The sequence below is a fragment of the Python bivittatus genome, unplaced genomic scaffold (genome assembly GCF_059951505.1).
Source record: "Python bivittatus isolate LINGU-HERP-01145 unplaced genomic scaffold, Pbiv_v1 ctg000840_np1212, whole genome shotgun sequence".
NCBI lineage: Eukaryota > Metazoa > Chordata > Lepidosauria > Squamata > Pythonidae > Python > Python bivittatus.
Window position 1 is genome coordinate 42,765,335 of NW_028277113.1, and position 19,965 is coordinate 42,785,299.

Sequence of the window (19,965 nt, forward strand, 5' to 3'; positions counted from 1 at the left end):
AGATTACTTATGTATGGTATTTGTCAGATGTGTGACATTCATTTAGACAATTCAATTTTAAAAAGTATAGAGGGAATGGATTGCAAATCTCTGAAATTAAGTTGTGCATGGTTCAGATAAACATTGAGGTTGATTTATTAATGATTTGATGTGATTATATCATACTGATCTAACTTAGTAATAATCTATACTATTCTAGGGGACGCGGTGGCGCAGTGGCTTAATGCCGCTGAAAGTTGCCGGCCAGAAATGGTCGACACTTCAGTGGTTCGAGCCCAGCTCCGCGCGGCAGAGTGAGCTCCTGCTTCCTCCCCAGCTTCTGCCAACCCAGCAGCTCAAAAACTTACATGAGTAGATAAATGGCGGCGCCTTGCACAGGAGATGGGATCAGTTGCCAGTAACGTGGAAGCTGCGCACGCCCGAAAAAAGCCGTGAAGCAACGGAGACCCTGCCTCCTGTGCTTGCCAGCTGGGCTCTGCTCTAGGAAGGAGGCAATGGCAAGCCACTTCCGAAACACCTTGCCTTGAAAACTGCAGGGACTCGTCCAGGCAGTAACTGCAGAGTCGGTAACGATTGAGTGCAGATTAAAAAAAAAATACTATTTTAATTTTATTTAACCTGTAACAGAGCTCACCTTTAGCAAAAACAGTGACATTTTGCTTCAGAATATTTTAATTATTAAAAATAGCTCTCCCTGCCCTCCCAGAGTTTGGTTTAGTTAAGGAGTGGACAAACCATGCCAGTGGCCCATATGATTCCTAGCCCCAGCAGTTTGGCAACTTTTGTTAGTGATAAGCTATTTTGGTTTTGCTACACAAATAAACATAGCATCTTTGCTGCTCAATTTTCCCAGTAACAGGGTTATGTTATCACACTGACATTTAGATTTCTAAATGAGCATTTCCCAATGTGGACAGGTAGTTCTGCACAGAATTAAACATAATTGAAAAATAAGGGAATCCTTGTCAGCACAAACATGCCAGACATTTTTATTGGAATTATGACAAGAAATTTAAGTTTAATTCATTCTGAATTTTATTCTTTTATTTTAAAATACAAATCCAAAAATGGGAAGTAAACTTATACACACAAAAAAATGCTTCCGTAACTAAAAAATAAAATAAAAACAAAAACAAAAAAGCCCCATAATATTTATAACTCCTCTATTGCCTATCTGAACAAGTTTACAACAGAAAATACATTAAAACCTGTATAAATTTCTGGGAAAAGTTTTTTACATTTTGCACCCTGAAAATTGAGAAAATATGAAAAACCAAGACTAGAAGATAATTGTTTTTCAAAATGCCTTAAGCTTCATTCCAGATAATAAAATACATTGCATCTATCAATGCTTCCCACCACTGAACATTCAGAATTACTGCAGTAGTTTCACTATATAAGCCTGCCATTTGTCAGTTTGTGTTGCTGTGAAATAAGATTGGCAAACGTTTCCAGTAATATATGCTATTTGTTAGTGTTAATTTTCTGAAAACCACTCTAAATTATAACCCCTGAACCTTTTTCACCTGTGGAATTTAATTTGATAATTGCAAAGAAAAAAAAAAGGGGGGGGCATTATTTGTATATAAAGAACAAAGCCCATATATTTCACAGACTGCTCAAGATCTTTATAATACTATGAAGTGAACACTAGAAAAAAAGACAGATTGAATTACGCAGTTGAACTGGTTTATTTCTATTAGTTTAGAATGTGAGAACATCTATAGCATTTATCATCTATTTAATCTGGTTTATGTATGTACAATAATAAACTGTATAGGAATCTTCTCCATAAGGAATGCTTTTAATTGGCCCCAGGGATTAGGTGTTCTCAACAACAGTAGATTTTAAAGCATATTTTGAACTCCATTTTATTTCATTCACTTAATGCTAGTAGAAAGATGCTCTAAAAAATAACCCCTTTAAATATTTAATAAAAAATGCAGATGGAACATTATAGTCAAGCAACGTGAGTCCCCAAGCTTGCAAAAAGGAGTATCAATATCAAGTGTAAAAATGAAATACATCTTCCCTTATCTGCAATAAATAAGGTACAGAATCACTTAAAGTGCATTGCTGAATAAATCCTTGAATTCTAATATTACTGCTATGCAAAAAAGCAATACAAGTAAAATTTTTACATGTTCTATTCTACAAAGACATACATATAGTAGCTGAATCCTAAATTACAATCTTTTATAAATGAAATATGTTTTCTGTACCATTAAATTTAAAAATAAGTTACATACTTTTTCATAAATGCTGGAAAGTTAAGAAATCAATCATTGGCTGGTGTTAAAGAAAAGAATTTTTAGAAATGTTATAGTCAATATGTTTCTTTAAGGCTCAGAGAGAGAAAGGGACAGAGAAGCAGTCACTTTTTTTGACATTTTTTGGCAAGAGATATAAAAGAAAATATCTGTCATTTCTAAATTTGAATGCTCATATTACACTAAAGCCAGCTCATTCAGTGTCCGCAGCTATTGCACTTGTGTATTCCTCTGAACACACTCACTTCAACACAGTAACGATGATTGGAATATAACCATGGTAAAATAAAATGTTCTAATTCAGTGAGACGACAAATGTCTGCTCATTTAAAAACTTGCTTAAGAGAATGCAGATTGTTATCTGTATACACTTGTTTTGTTTATTCACTTGTATAAAATATCACTAATCCTCATCAATACAAATTTGTTAGGGAACAAAAAGATTTATCATGCAAACTCTTAATTAATGCTATATACTGCTGTGGAACACATTTCTATCCAAGTTAAAAGAATATTTTCTGGAAAAAGAAAAGGTAACAAAATAGGATTTAAAATAGGAAACTACTGCTGAATCCAAGTCCTTGTAGCAAAGTTAAGACAAGTTATGTTTCGATTCATCACAGCTCTATAGCCTTGTTGAAAGATTACTGTACTTAAGTAAATGCTACATTTCGAGGATTAAAAAACTATCAAGTAGGCATTATTATTTCTACTTAAAAGCAAGGGTTATTTTTCTCTGTAGTATGTCAAGTAGGCTTTTAGAGATTCAGGGAGCGGTAGACTCATAATCTTTTCCCGCAGCAGGTTTCGTGGAGGTTCCTCTGCTTTCAAGACTTCATTTTGATCTTTATCATCATCTTCTTTGTGGTCTTCTTCCATCTTTTCATCTTCTTCACTATCTAGAGGTTGAGGAATGAGTTGATTGCCAACAAACACATAGGTATTAATCCTGCGTCTACGACATCTTCTGCGTTTACGCTTTGGTGGAGGCTTCTGTATAATACCTTTGGCTTGCATTTCATCATTTACAAAGTTTCTAAGGGTGCGCCTAATGTAGATCCGAGCCAAATCCTGTAGATTCCTAACAGCACAGGGGGCTATAAAGAGACGGAGAAAAAATTAAATTAAAATAAAATAAGTCATGGTGCATAAATTATACCATAAAATGTTCTGAAAAAGTGAATCATTAAAATATTGAACTAATTTAAAATATGTAAAGGCAGCAGTCACTTTCCTGATATCATTTCTTGATAACTTTGACAGAAGTTAAAGGAACTTGAAAGGTGGTAGCTCTTTTATAATTTCTTCCAATGGCTTCTTTTGCTCTTTGTATATTATTAAACCAGACACCATCATGAACATTTTGAAATAGATGTCTCTCTATACCCCAAAATATTTGTAAACATTTTTTAAAAAATGTGTCCAATATAAAGAAGTCTGTAATATCACGCTTGATCAAACAAAAAATCTGAAATAGCAGAACAATAAACTATAGAAAACTACAATAAATCACATAGTAGAACTAAACTATAGTAAAACAAAAAAAAAATGGGTAAAATTTTATATTCATTTATTTTCATCATCACCTCTGTCTACTAATCAGTTACTTGCTATAAATTGTTTAGCTATCCAACTCAGAAAGAAGTAGACTGACTGCCTGTAGAATTTATTCTAAACTTTCTCTGTTATTTTTACATACAGAAACAGGCAAGAATATGTCACAGTAGCAGCTAGGTCATACTGTGCCATCCATTAAATTATGTTTTAAGCAGCTAAATGTTATTTAATTCATATCAAACTACTTTTAGTAACTAAATCCCAGTAACAATGAATTCATAAATTGTCTTTACCCAGAAGCAGGCTAAGTTTACATGGTGCATTACCCTCCCCCATCAGCAATCCCTAACTACTTCTGTTAGCACATTATCAACTGAGACTTAAAATTAAGAATCTAAAAATAAAGCTACATAATGGAACCAATAACAATATGGATTACAAATATGGTATCCTAGTCAGCTAGAGTTGTTCAGCTTCAGGAGGAAAATAATATAGACACAGTTGTTAAGCTGGATGGGTGGGTTCCAATGGATTGCTTGCATAAGTAGAAGATATGTTCATAGGATGTATTATCAGTTTTCTTCCACCAGCAGAGCCCTCTGTAATATTTATCCAATTCTTCAGGATCTCAGAAATATTTTGTGGTTAAAATCACTTATTGGTTAGAATGTGGCCCAATGTAGAGAACAATTAAACTGAGATTAAATAAGTGTCAATATGATTTTTTTTTTATTCTTTTCCAAAGACTCTGAGTTGCTTAAGTACAGTACAATGTTTACTTTTAGTATATATTAGTTGTACTACAAGGAAACACATAACAAATAGTACTTACGCAGCCCCACGCTATCATGTTTGCTGGTGTCACTTTTGCTTGGCTGTACAAGTGGAGCAAACGATACAGCAAGGATGTTTTTGCTTTCCCAAGTATTCTGTCCAGTTCTCAGGATCTGGGTTAGCTATATAGAATTATTGAAAATTAATCATACAAATTTAAGCTGTTACATCAATACCTGTATTTGCTTTTCATATAGTTGCCTTGCTCTAATAGACTGATAAACAATAACTTATCATTATGTAACTGAACCTGGTAAATCTTAGAGTCATGGGTCAAACATTTTGAAGAAGGGTTGTGGGTTCCAAGAAACATTTTACTTCTTAAAAACTTCTCCAATCCACCCAAAGTTTGGTCAATGATCCCTAGTTTTCAGGGTTTTAGGAAGTAAACTGGATGCATTTAATCTCTGCAACTATTTTGCTCTGTTCCTCCCAGAGGGGGGCCTCAAAACCCTCCGAATAAATGAGGGTTTTTTGTTTTGCTTTAATCACTTTGGTAATATGATATCATGGCCTTATCTCTTGCTGGTCCTTTTTCCCTTAAAAAAAAAAAAAAGGACAGCTGCCATCTGCAAAAAAATTGGCTGTAGTAAGCCAATTTCAAATCTTTGTTATGAAGCTGAATAACCATAGCTATTTAGCATAATAACATGCATACCACTCATAATGGGACAACAGAAACCTGCTAAAGTACCAATGATTATCTCTCCAATAAGAAGTGCCATAACACCAGGAAGGGTTATACTAGGCAACCCTTTTAGTCAAATTCCATCTGTGATTACAGGCAGTCCTTGTATGTAATCCAACTTATGAATGTCCAACTTACAGACAACTCGTACTTATAGGCTGCCTATTACTAAAAATGGCAGACGACATTCTCCTTCTTCGAGCTGCAAACCACTGAAGCCACACAATGTTTTCATGAACTGTTGAAGCTACACGTTTTTAATATACAGGCTGCTTTCAGCAGTTTTTAGCAGTTCATGAATACATTGCACAACTTCAGTGGTTCATCAGCTTGAGGAAGGAGAATGCTGTCTGCCATTCTTAGTAATAAGCAGCCCATTTCTAAGTACGAGTTCTGACTCACATACAAATCTGAGTTAAAGAAAGACTTAGGAACAGAACTTGTTCTTAACCCGGAGACTGCCTGTATAGTTACAAGGATCATATTCTCTAATTAAACATGAGTTTAGTAAGGCTACCCATTTAGAAAGGAATATATTATTTGATACTTTCCAAATAACTTGAACTTCAATTTCAGTCAGCCCTAGCTATCATTTCTAATGCCAAAGATTTGAGGAAATTGCAATTTAAAATAAATGGAGGGCAAAGGTTGCCTCAATCTGGATTAGAATTTGGAGGAAACCATAAACTATGATGAGTTGGAAATAGCCATGCTGCAGGAGAAAGAAGGATGTATAAATGTAATTATTATGGAGGTTCATCCACATAATAAACTATAATGTACAATTATGTTTGAATCTGGCAGTTAGTTGTTTTTGGAGAATCATACTTTAGTTTAATAAGCCTCATCTTTTGCTTGTGGCCATAACTCTTCTGCTCTTCTTACTTACTTGGTAAGGAAATCAAGATTTTTTTTTTTTAAAAAAAATGTTTATGTGTAATTGTGGCTATCATAGTTATCACAACTATAAACTCTGTGAGAAGCCTCATTTTGGAACTTTTTAAGACCAGTCTAGAATATTGGTGCCCGCCACCCAATTTTCCTTTAGTTGCTCATGATGTGTAAATAATAACTTATATAAAGGATGGAATTGCACTGAGCAAAAGGATAAAGTGTTGCTTTGTACAGACAATTGCTCAAAATAAGCTTTTTCTTCCTTTGTGCTCAGTTTCATATATGGATGACTCACGTACCAAAAGGGGAAATGCTGAGGAAGCCAGGGAATTCAGCATAGCCTTCTATTAGAAAGATACGCTATGGGCTGAACATATCTCTAGTGTCCAACAGACATAGAGGGCTGTGATCATACTACTACGTAGAAACACTCCAGCATCACTCCAAGAAAATCTGTAGAGGTAGTAACTGTTCTGGTGGAGTGTTCATGGACCTTACATGGAAAAAGAAATGTGGTGGGTTTGCAAAAAAACTGCATGGTTGAGAGAAAATCAGGACTTTACTACAGGAAAAACTCTCTAGTGTTTGTTGTCCTGCATATAAAAAGCTAGAGCATTCTGAATGCCCATAGTCTACAAGACATTTCAAGAAAGAAGGGATTAGAGAACAACACAGATTCTGAAAAGTATAAGAAAAAACAGTGAAAAATAAAAACTAAATTCGTTAGAAAAAAATAATCAGAGTATATAGGACTATCTTGTCTCTATAGAAGATTGGATATGAAGAATCAAGATAAAGGATATAGGCATAGGCTTATATTTGGACAAGAACTTTGAAGTCTAATATAATTGGTGAAAAACCAAGAATAAAAATGGCTTAACCATAAACCCTTTGAAGAACCTGTAGATTCAGAAGACTTTTCACCATTTGGTATGAAAATACTGAAAAACTCTTCATAGGGCAATGGAAAGTTTAAAGAGCCATGAAATAAACCTTGATGCTGAAGCTTCTCTTGGAGAAGAGGTTTTTTCAATATATTACATAATATTGTAGTACTATTGAATATTTTAGGAAACTTTCCTATTTTGCAGCACAAAAAGCTTAAGTAGATTATTTAGACATTTCTTTTACAATCTGCTCTACCTTTTATGAGAAACAGAATAAAAATGTAGCAATTTGATGTTGAGGATGTCAAGATAGGTAACCCTGCTTTCTTTAAAGGCAGTATTTTGTCTGACAGCTGAAGGATATTCAAACAATTTGCAATTTAAGATTATCTGATTTACTGCAAAATTATCAGAATGCAATTTGCCTCATTTTGCTCAGCAATCACAGAAATACCATGATGCTAGCCAATACTATCATCCAAAACCTACTGAGTATGACAAAGGCATTTAAAACCTATTGCTTAGGATTCTTCATTTTGGGGGGAAAACTGTAGAAGAAAAAATAAATAAAACAAACAGGAATTTTTCAGTTCAAGCCAGATAAGTACCAGCCCTATTTTTTTTAAAAAAAAGGTTTAAGATCTTTTCTAAAGGACAACAGAATGGTGGTATTGATCTGGAATAAATTTCTGGTGAAATAAAGGCATATATGTTGAAAATCCTATACAAATGATGGTTTATATACAGTTGTGACAGGTGTGTACCATTAATCTGGTAAGTTCTCTAGCCACATCTCAAAAATGCTGGTGGTCATGACCCACGTGATGAGACACACACACACACACACACACAGACTGGCCATATAAGTGCATTTAAAAATGTTATTTCAGTTAAGAAACTGTCTGGCAGTATACAAAAATATGTGTTGGGTTCCTAGATTGCTGATATGACACTGCTGAGTGTCTAAAGTGCACTGAGTGACATGCAGTGTCTATTAGAACAGTCAAATGTAAACTTTTAAGTCTACAGTATGTGCTAAATGAAATCCCATTCAACAAGCTGTATTTCAGAGGATTTGTACTTTATTCTGGGAATAATTTGTTATCTTTCTGAAAACACATTATAATAATGCTCCCATGCCAGTTTTGGTCTTTTGTGCAAGCCAGAAATGGTAACTAAGCACAGTCCCTGACTATGCCATTGCCTTTGGTCTTAAACCAGATATTGTATATCAATCTGTGGATATTCAAACACCAGACAAAAACTTCTTCATAAATAAATTCCCATCTTTAAACCTGGGAGATATTCAGAGGAAGCTAATGTATTATAAAAAAAGCTAGTTTTCTGCATGCAAAACTTTAGCCCATAATATTCTACTCATCCCATTAGGATTAATAAAGTGAATCTGCTAAGTGGATTTGTTCTGAGTGGCCCCAACAATAATGAAGTGAGTAAAAAAAAAAAAGCCACATCCTTCCTCAAGAATATTATATGTGTTCTCTAGGCTACTCAACTAAAAGGTATAGTGTGAAGGGCTTTTTTTTTTTCAACAATTCCCTAATCACAATAATAGAAGAACATAAAGCTACTGGAACAGAGTTGTCAGCAAAAGCTAACTAAAAGAATCAGTCGTTTTGGAAGGTGAAATTTGCTAATAAATGTGATTCAGCATCATGGTTGTACTAAATATTGTTCCAGAAATGCACTAAAGATTGGTCTGAAAATGTGTGCCCTCTTTGGAGAGGAAGATGATAGGGTTTCAATTCCCAACATTCTTAACAGAGGGTGAGATGAAAACTACAGACAACATAGCTTCTAAATAGCCAGACACCTAATGATGGGACCAATCTTGCATTAAGGTATGTTAGGCTTGATAGTAAAGCAGGTGTGGACAAGGACTTTGGCCCCAGAGTAGAAAGGAAAGCAGTAAGCTAGAGGAGAGAAAAACAGCAACATCAAGGTTGAAGGAATATGACACTAGAAACTAAGAATACTGGTACTGACATTGTATTAAGTTTCCTTAGTATGCAGGTGTATGGGATTCACTTAAGCTTTCTCGCCCTCTGCTTTAGTAAGTGGATGAGAACTAAAAGAAACTTCAGTATACATTCTTCTGGTTACTTGGGACTCCTAGGTACCATTGGTGGAATACAATTTATATCCTAATCAAGACTGAAGAAGGATGAATTCAAGAAATTGTTCATCTTTGCTGCATATATAAACAAGACTCATTCATATCTTGGCTTATTAAGCCAAGATGAGATTGCCCCAAATAAATTGCTTCTTAAAACTTTTAGCTTAAGAAAGAGAAAATTGTAGATGCAGAACACCAACATTACATATATTAAAATAAAACACAATCACATTTTAAAGCATTTCCTGAATTTTGAAAAATATCTTATATACATTAATATGTAGCACTTATGAAACCAAGACAACTCAGATATTTTTCAATGTTTTAGTGTGCTTATATTATTGATTGAAATTTGATGCATGGCAATACATGAATCATTCAAGACAATAAATGAATACACATCTACACAAAAATATGCATGCATGCGCACATACACATAAAATCCAGAATATAATTACATGTAATTAAAAATAGCTGGTAAAGCTGATCAAAATAAAAGTACAAGTATTAATTGTTTGCCAGATTTGATACTTGTCACAGATGGAATTAAGAGCATGTTACTATAATTCTCATCAGTAATTTCCTTCAGTTTTTTAAAATTTAAATATTTTAAATTGGTGAAATTTATTAGTGTAAAAGTATGGTTTACTACTGAGCTATAGTAGTTATAGTTCAGTTAAGATTAAAGTCTAATCTATAACTGAAGCAGCCCCAGTTTTATTCTTTTTCTTTACAATATTTGCTCATGAAAAAGTGTCAGCCCAGGTGACCACAATCTTTGCTCTCTTTCTCACTGTAATGCACACATTGGGGAAAGAACCTGGTGGATATAAGCAAGTGGTAACAATGTTTCCAGCTACTTCACCAAAGGCTTTTGTTTACAGCACTGTTCAGTTTCTGGCTTGGCCTACCCAATAACTTTCTCCATCTGCCTACTAGTACATTTTGGGGACCATCTGAGAAGCCAGGTACAGATATGAGCTTTAAAATATCTCAATTTAAAAAAAAGTAATCAAAATTACAAATTAGTAGCATCAATTTATTTTTAAACTGCTGTATTTTCAGCATGTTAATAGCTAGAAGATAAGTAAGATTCATTTATGAAAAACAATGGGTGATTTCAAGTGTCTGAGAGAATGGGACATTTAAATCCTGTTTTCCTAAGCTTTTTCTTTTGGGGGGCTGGGGGAGTGTGCCTTGACAACTCAGTTCATGGGTCACACAATATTGTATAACAGACTAAATCTATCAAAACTACACCTGAAAATCCACTAAAAATCAACTACAAGTGGGCTAGAAAAGCTGCCCTGAAAGATCAAGCTGTGCTCAACCAGAACATTTCTTGAACATGAAAGGGAAGACTATGAGTTTTATTGCTTGACCAATTTCTCCACTTTAGGGTTTACATTCTGTTTACAGTAATGAGGCAGCTGACAGTAGAAGGATTAAGAATTATTTAAATGGGCCAAAGGAAATGTATATATGCACAGAAAAAGGTTTAAATCACCTGATCCTCTATAGGCATAACCAGAATGCCTCCAATTTTCAATAAAATTTTCATGTAGTTTTCATGGTCTTTTTGCACACCTGCTCCACAATAAATCCGGTCATACTGATGACTGTCTGAGGCTATCTGCAAGCAATTGCCAACTACAAATGCAGGTTCACAAAATTCAAATCTGTGGATAAGCAAACATTTCATTTTAAAAAAAAATCAAGTTAGAAAGGTATTATATTCTAAACATTTGCTGAAAGTGCCACTGAATTCACTGAAATATATCTGCAATTAAATATACAACAAACATATTTCATGTTCTATATCTTTACATTATTGAAATGTACAGTTGAATGTGCTTTAGTATTGTTTAAATAACGTGTTATTTTCCACAAAGTATTTTGCAATTTAAAATAAGTTAAAAGAATATAAAAGATGGATTTTTTAAAAATAATGAGAGAAGAAAATAAATCAAATGCATTACAAAAATTTGTCGTTGCCATTCATACAGGGAAAACCAGGATGAAAAGATGGGTCTTCAGTAGACACCTAAATGAACATCTGCAAGGAGAACACTCTGAAGAAAAGGTGCCACCGCTGAAAAGGCACATTGCAAATGACTTCAACATGACAATCTACCAATTCATGGCATCCACAGTAAAGTCTCCCTAGGCAATCTTAGCAACTATGCAGGTTTATAACAGGGAAGACAATCTGCTAGGTAACTCAGTGCCAAGTTATTCAATGCTTAATATGCCAATTATAAAATGTTGAATCTATCCCAGTAGCTAATACGTAAACAGTGAAGTTTGCTTTAGTATGTAAATAATATGGTTATGGTTAGATGCCCACTGAAAAGCCTGGCCATTGCATTCTGCACCAGATGCACCTCCCAGGTTAGAAAACAAGTGTAGAGCACATTTTAATAATACAAGTGGCTATCTTTGCTCAGGAAAAAAACTTACCAAGCCAGCAAAAGCTAGACAACTATAAGTATCAAATCTAATCAAAAATTAAAATCATCCCATATTCTAGAGCAGGTAGTGCACTGAATATCTCAGATATTATATGAAAAGCAATGTGCAAGGTGGCATGAAACTAAATTATCTTATAAATGCTTTACAAAATTGTTATCGAAGGCCAAAATGAAAATAATATTAATACTATTAGAAAATTCTTATAAGATTCAACATTCTTATTTCGTGATTGGGTAGTGAGAATTATAGCATTTAAAGGAATCATAAGACATCCAAAACATTTGATACTGTTAGCTTCCTCTTCCCCAATTTTGAAACCAGTCTTAACCATTTATACATTTAAAAAAAATATATATCAAGTTTATTTCCAAAAGAATAGTAGCACTAGAAGTAGTGATCCCAAATTACCTTAAAGGAACACTGATGCAAGCAGTATATTCAAACATGATGACACCCCCAGTGCTAATGCTTGTATTGAAAGTTACAGCTTTTTCCTGAATTACATTAAGATTTCATATCTTCTAAAATCATTATTGCAATGACTTGTTAGCATGAAAACTACTTTCAGAATTAGAATCTATAAATATCTAGCAGACATGGAAGTCTAATATTTCCACCAGTATTTGGAAAGTATGGTAAAATTTCAGTTTAACAGAGTATTTGGGGGAAAGGGTATCCATTAAAGCCAAACGTCTGTTAAGTTTGAATTTATGAAATTGATGCAATTTATGTAATTATGTAATTGATGTATTTACACAAATGACATAAAATATTATGTGGTTATGCATGCAATTTGTATGCAATGCAAATTATGGCATTGCCCAAACTACTTTGGAAAAAACAGTCTTTGTTGTTTAGGGGTAATTTTTTTTCCACTGAATCCAAAGTCTGCTAAATGGAGGTCCAGAGACTTGAAGTTTTACTGTAGATAAAGTAATTAAAAAATACCATTGTCTTACAAAACAAATTAGAAATAAGAGTTCTGGCCTAAGAGAAGACTAATTATTGTAGTAAATGCTTCTTTCATGTACTGTAATTGTATTATATTGGAAATGTATGAAATAGCCACATTTACCATGGACAAAATTTAAAATTCAGTATTTTATATTTATTCATTTCAATGGGCTGAAGTCTGCTAAATTAAGGAGGCATTAAAGAGATGGTGACAAAGTGACATGTTTGCATCCTGTCACTCCTTCCTTAACTTAAGCCCATATTATCCTGAAACTGCATCGTTACCATGCAACCTAAGAAAAGTCATGATTTCTTTAAAGAGCGGCTGTCTGGTACAGAAAATATGCTTTTGTTGGATCTTAAGCACCTTTCTTGCTTTGGATCCAAATAGCACAGTCCTTCTCCCAAGCTATGGAATGGCCTCTCTTAAGAATTGTGCTTAGTCTCTATTCTTTTAGATTTTAGGAAATGACTCAAACCTTCCTGTTTAGCCATAACTTTTCAGTCTAAATTAGTGATTTTAACTGTTTATATTCTATTTTCACTGTTGCAGGGGGTATGCCACACTTCTAAACTGAAACCACAAAGGTGTTTGGAGTGTGGGAGTGCTGATACAGAACCTGTCTGCAACTCCTTAAACCTGCTGCTTTTTCCCCACATGGTTGCCCTCTGCAGATACAGCACAGTCCTGGAAAATGACAAGTTTGGTTTAAGGAATTGCAGACAGATGCTCAGTACATACTCCTGCATGCTACAAGACACCTTTTTTACTTTTGAATCTGAAGCACTGCACAACCCTATTTAGTTGTTTTCAGTGATCTCTGGGTAGAAATACAGAATAGAATCATCATCATTATCATCTTGTACAGTACATGTAGTAAAGATACATTTTGCCATGCATAGGTAAACTAAGAAGCCTTGTTTCACAGAACACTTTCATAATGTACATAATGGCAAACAATACAGATATCAGATGATATATTCACAGTTTATACAGAGAAGAATATTAGTGCAGGAAATTCATCATGCATGAACCTCCCTCAACCAGCTGCGCTGACAATTAAATTGGTTCATACTGTAATGTAAATCAACTGCTGACAATACAAAGCACAGATGTTAAGCAAATTAACTTGCCATATCCTCAGCAAGCTTCTCTTTTCTTTCATCAAAAGTTCAAAAGATTCAAAAGAGTGACAACAGAAGAAAAACAACACTTCCTTCCAACACTGAAGGAAGATAGGTGAAATTCCTCACTGGACAAACACTGTTTGGCATAATGGTATTTAGTGATTTTATTAGATCCAACAACTATAAATCTATTTGAAGGATAGCCTCTAATATGACTCCATGTCTGCCAACTGCATACAATAGGTGTATCAGTCCCTAATCATGGTTGGAGTCTTGCAGCCCACTTAAGATCTCTTACAATGCCCCTATTGGGAGTCAGGTGCTCCAAACAACCTCCTCATCAGAAAATCAATCTAGGCAAATATACTTACTTATCCAGTAAAATAAGTTGTTACATATTAATGCAAAAATAATGGCAATCTCAATGACTTGCTATGAGAAAGAAAAAAGCTCAATTATAACCAGCTGCAGTTATGCCACTGGGTAAAACTGAGCTGATTATTGCCCAATAAAGAAATCAGACAAAAACACAAGAAAATGTATGTGGTAATATAATATAAGGACACACATTTATGCTCCAAAGGCTGATTAGAAAAATGGATTCTCCTGTGTCCTCTTCCCATGGTGTAGCTGCATTCAGCATCCTACATAACTGTGTAGTCTTATGGACTATGCAGCTGCACATTGGATGTTCTTCCCAAATTTCCTAAACTCCCATGATAGTGCAAATGAGAGATTATTCAAATCTGTATTTAGACTAAATGAACACAAGATACTAGACTGTTGTTTTTAACATTCTCTTTTTCCTCGTGATCAACGAAACTATGTAGAATTAGATACAGTATCTGTGAGAGCTACTTGGCAAAGCTGATTGATTTAGTGCGACATGGTCAGGTCTTACCGCGTGCCTACACTTTGTAACATTAAGACTAAAAGTTAATGCTAAAACACATGTATATTCATGTTGCAATTGTGCAGATACAAAAAGTAACAAAATTAATGTATTTACACTTTTGATTTAATCTCAGCAATCCAGAGAAATGACTTATTTAAAAGAAAATGCTACAGAAGTAGGGCAAGAACTTTCATGCCCTATTCACTGACCTCTTTCTTTATTTAAATAATTTATTAGAGCACAACCTGCTTTCAAACAACTTGCTTTTAAGAACATAGTCAAAGATTGATAAAATGGACAAGGCACACTGCAATCCATTCTGTGACATGGAATAGACAAAATAAAAATAAAATAAAAATAAATAAAAGCAGAAATTAGCCAAATGACCAACATGAAACACACTTTAGAAAATTAAGCTGGATTTCTCAGATTCACAAGTTCAGAAGAATCTCTATTCTTTATATAAAGGCAGATGCAAGTAAAACAATTACCTAGGAGCTCCTGAAGCCAAAAGATGACCTGTCCTTATGGCTACCACTGAGTAAATATAAGTTCATTAATCAGTCAGAACACATCCATTTTTCCCCACTTTTGTATGCATATGAATCATTAAATGTATCCCAGGGAACATAATTAATTTCGTGCCTTATTTTCTAACTCATTCATTGCAGCAAATTAAAAAAAAAATCTTGATCACATGGCCTTCTGAAATACTATAAAAAATGGATTGAAACAAATTTCAACATGTATTCCTTCAAGACCTCTGGTGGTAGGTAGGTAGGTAGGTAGGTAGGTAGGTAGGTAGGTAGGTAGGAAGGAAGGAAGGAAGGAAGGAAGGAAGGAAGGAAGGAAGGAAGGAAGGAAGGAAGGAGGATTTTATAGTCTGACAATGAAGAACCTATAATCTGACAATTCTAATCTAGGAAATATAACATTAAACATACAAGAGAGCACTATGAATGTCTTTTCCTAGACTGTCCTTACATACCTTTCTACCAGACCAAAAGAATCATATTTCTAATGCATTTCCAGATACAATTTACCAAGTCTATTCTGATTTACTTTAAATGCTACTTAAATTGACAGGCTTGGAAATATTCTTATAACTAATTAATGCCATACCTATACTTTATAAGCCTCTGAGAGTCATCAGACTGTGACAAGGTACAATATATTAAATATATACATAAATAAATATTTTTATACTCTATGATTTATATGAGATATATTAATTTAAATATGGAACTCAAACACGTATTCACAGTAATTTCTATAGTCTTTCATGAAAGTGGCAGCCATTGTTATACAACCTCTAATTAAATCCTCCCACTGAAACAGATTAAATTCAAGAATATTATTTTTTCTGTGACTTAAAATTCTACTAAAAATAATTCCTACTGCAAAATTCCATATTCAGCTGTTAGGATCCATTACTAACAATATAAAACATACTGAACACATGGACACATACCACGTGGTATGGACACATACCAAAACCTATGACTACTAAAAATATCTGAATTTTAGCTTGATCTTTCAATCACTAATTGTATGTTCTCTAAAAATAATAAATATTTACTTTGTAGTCTATACTCAAGTACCAGATAGAGATATTACTACAATGCTAATCTATATTATATTAGTAAGTAATCTTATCAGTGTTAGTGCACTTCAAGGACATCAGCTACAGTAATCTTGAATTCTCAATATATTCTAAAATAACTAGAACCCAAATTTTCTATAAAAGTATCATTCGCTAAAGTGGTCCTGTTAGGACTGATTAGCCCGAGGCTACCAGAGGAATTCTATCTGGTCCATTATTTTTGGAATAAATTAATGGCTTCTGATGGGTGATGATTTAGGATGGTCTAGTATGTCAGGAAGATAAGATCAAATCTACATACAGTCTATTGTCTTTAGGCAGCATGAATACATGGTTCCATTGATCTACCACAGAAGGCTGTACAAGATTTAAAAAATATATATTGTTTGTCTAACATAGAAATGCAACACTTTGCTGCAAGAGGAATGAGGCTTTTCTCTTCTGCCACTTCAAACTGTTTTTCACAGCTATAATCTTTGTGGACTACAATGCGTTCAAATAAATTGTTGTTGATTTCAGACTATACAGTAAGGATTCTTTTTGAAATATGCTATCTTGGGAGCCAAAACCATCAAACTAATTTAGTTTTCCTCAAGATGTATCATATTTTTAAGATTCTCAAAAGTCTGCAGGGTACGAAAAGTTTATCATCAAATAATTTCTTGTGCTATGTACATAAACATTTTTCTAACTATTCTAAACAAAATGGAAATTTCAGTTACATAACTGCTTTTATGTAGCTCATTTAAATAAAACTGCCATATTGTGTGCTTGCTATTTTTCCTGCTTGTTAATAAGTCACAGCATTTCTAAAAGAAAATAACCTGCAGTGTCTGAATACAATAGTATAATAAACTATATAATAATTGTACATGACAAGCTCAGTTTGAGAGAAAAAAATAACAGCAAAGCAGATGGCAACAATGACTAAATGGTTAGTATACTGGCATATCACAATGACTATTGTGCTGAACCAGAATTTTGGTGAATGAAGCTTAAGTATTAGATTATCTTCAAAGATTCCCACGCAACACTGGGCCAGTTACTACTTACTTCTATTATTTCATAAAATGATAAAATAGGAAATAGATAACCTTTTATACTACTTTAATACTTTATACATTATTTAAGTATTATTTATTAGACTTATGTTCCACCTTTCTTCTGGGAGTTCATGATGCTACCCTCCTTCATTTTTTCTATAATTGGCCCAAGTCACCCAGTGAGTGTATGCAGCTAAGGATGAACTTTATTGAGACTCCAAAGTCCTTAATTATACCACACTGGCTCTCAACGGAATATTTGGTATAAATATAGTAATAAATAATTATTGTATTTGGATACGGAGGCAATACTGTTAAGAGTTCCATAGATTCTATAAAGATAATTACCTCCCGTCTTGGTAAAAATTACATTTCATATTAAAACATGCTAATTTATATTGACACTACCCTCATCTGGTTAGCTCTTTAAATGTTTTCAAAACTATTCTGTCCAACATGAATTTAAACTATGTATTTGTCAATTTTTCCTCTAGATATATTCAAAAGCTGCTATTACTGATGCTGTGTTTGAAAAGTTCCAGTTCTAAGTACCGTAAAATACTGGCTTCTGAAAACATCAAAATGTATTGCTTGCCAATTAGCTGTAGTACATATGCTGATTTTTATTTCCATATTTAATCTGTATTGACTGCATTTTGTAGAGCTTTGTCCTGAAAACTGAGCACTCTTTCTTTCAGTATGCTAACAGTGCCTCATCTTTGGCTAGGTTCCATCACCATCATGAGCCAAGAAAAAACTCTTAACCAGAGAAAAGGTTCCACAGGCTTCCCCCCCCCCCCCTTTTCCTGGCCAAAAAGGGCCAGCAAAAATACTGAAAAAGCATGAGAGGATTTGAAATAGAAGTTTATGGTATCTGTGGTAACATTTTGCACACGAAATACTGGAAGAACTTTATTTTATTGTGTTCAATGATTCAAGCCACAACGTATTTAGTCATACAATTGTATACAGTAATGTATTTGTTGACTGAAGAGGTTTGTCACATGGAGAACGTATTTTTTTAATCCTGATTTCAATGCCTTTATGTAGGAATTTTGAAAACTGGAAAAAACAATTGTAACATATATAATTCTGGTTTGCAGGGTGTCCAATTATTCTGCTGTTCTTCTTTATATCTGGGTACAGACTTCCTCATTTTGATTAAAACTGGTAAGTCCAATGTGCTTGCAAATCATGATGTAAATATAGGCTTCCACCACAGAGTCTTCTAAGAGAATCCCAACTGAATCTTTCCAACTGAAGCAACATGGAAAATATTCCAAGGATTATCTTTTGTTTGCTTCTATAAACAAATAAATTTATCACAGTTCTCATTTCATCAATAGCAGAAGCTTCCCAAATGTGAAAACTGTAGATTTCCACTATTTTTTCCCTCAAATAATCAATAAATTAGTTGTAAAATGGCAAATTCATTCAAGTGAAATTGGATAAAGGGCCTTTCTTTGCAGTTAAGCAGAACTTCTTTTTCTAGCCTTCACTGTATTAATAGAACTAAAACATACTCCTGTTTTACTCCTTGGAGACTGATGAAAATAAGTGGACTTCCTTTCCTACTGCAGATATTAGCGATTAAAAAGATTATCTTATTAGTAAGATTTTTCCAGTAGTAAATACTACAATTGTTCTCACTTACCATTGTAGAAAGATGACTCTTTCATACCCCAGAGATGAACTGTTGCTTTTCTTGCCCAGAAGGGATCATATCAGCTTTTGCACTTGGGGGATTGGTAGAGTGCTAGCAGGTGGGCAATCTAGCACTACCCCGTGGCTCTCCCTCCAAGACGGATATTCTACATCTAGAAGCTGACTGGGAGCAGAAAAGACAACACATTCCCCTTCAATAAACAAGTGAAGAGGAGCCCTGGCACTGCAACATTTGTGCATTAGATAGCCATAAGGTTCCTTCCATTTTCAAAATTTGAAGTGGCTCATGTCAATTAAAAAAAGAACAACATTGCTTATTAATTCTCAAGATGAGGGCAATGCAATTACCTAAATTTACAAAGTATTTATCTTAAGGACAGTCCAGATAAAACAGTAAGTTGTGTTTTGCTGCCTAAGGCAATGTTTTTTACTGAAATTAAATTTAAAAAGGAAGAAAATATAGTCTTCATACGTTTTTAATGATATCTCCATTTCAAAAGGGAACTAATTATTTGAAGAAATGGATGTCAAGCATAGCAACTAAAATTACTGCTAAAATGCCCGCATCTCTTGAGGATAAGTATACAATTTTGGAGATTTTTGTAACTTCTATGAAGTTGAACATGTAGAAAACTTTAAAACATAGATTTAAATGTCAGAAAAAGACAAAAAACATTATTTGTGAATAGACATTTCTGACACTGTTTTTAAAACCCACCTTGTTTTTTTAGGTACCTATATTTAGTATATTATTATCAACTAGAAAAGGATAATAAAAATTAACTTAAAAATACTATTGTATTGTTGCAAAGATCATGAAATCTATACCAAAGAATAACACATTGCTTCATTTTCTGATTAGTTGAAAATATTGCTTTTTATAAAGCAGCAAAATTACACATTTCCAAAAGTCAGTCCTTGATGTTTGGAATAATTCACAT

At 33.8% G+C, this 19,965-nt stretch overlaps 1 protein-coding gene across 11 annotated transcripts in view; it reads right to left on the reverse strand.

Annotated features, from left to right (window-relative positions):
- Positions 1–1,046: 1,046 nt before the first annotated feature.
- PCMTD1 (protein-L-isoaspartate (D-aspartate) O-methyltransferase domain containing 1) overlaps positions 1,047–19,965 on the reverse strand; it is a 54,596-nt gene continuing 35,677 nt past the window's right edge. For 5 of the 11 annotated variants that reach the window (XM_088130997.1, XM_088130995.1, XM_088130999.1 and 2 more), the window contains 3 exons: positions 10,772–10,943; positions 4,660–4,783; positions 1,047–3,367 (listed from right to left, as the gene is read on the reverse strand). In XM_088130997.1, the coding sequence (XP_087987123.1) occupies positions 2,997–3,367; positions 4,660–4,783; positions 10,772–10,943 (667 nt within the window). In that variant the 3' untranslated portion in view covers positions 1,047–2,996. Of the gene's footprint in view, positions 3,368–4,659; positions 4,784–10,771; positions 10,944–18,217; positions 18,617–19,013; positions 19,188–19,965 lie in introns of those variants that run through there. The other 6 variants (XM_088131000.1, XM_088131001.1, XM_088131004.1 and 3 more) reach the window with 4 other exon arrangements.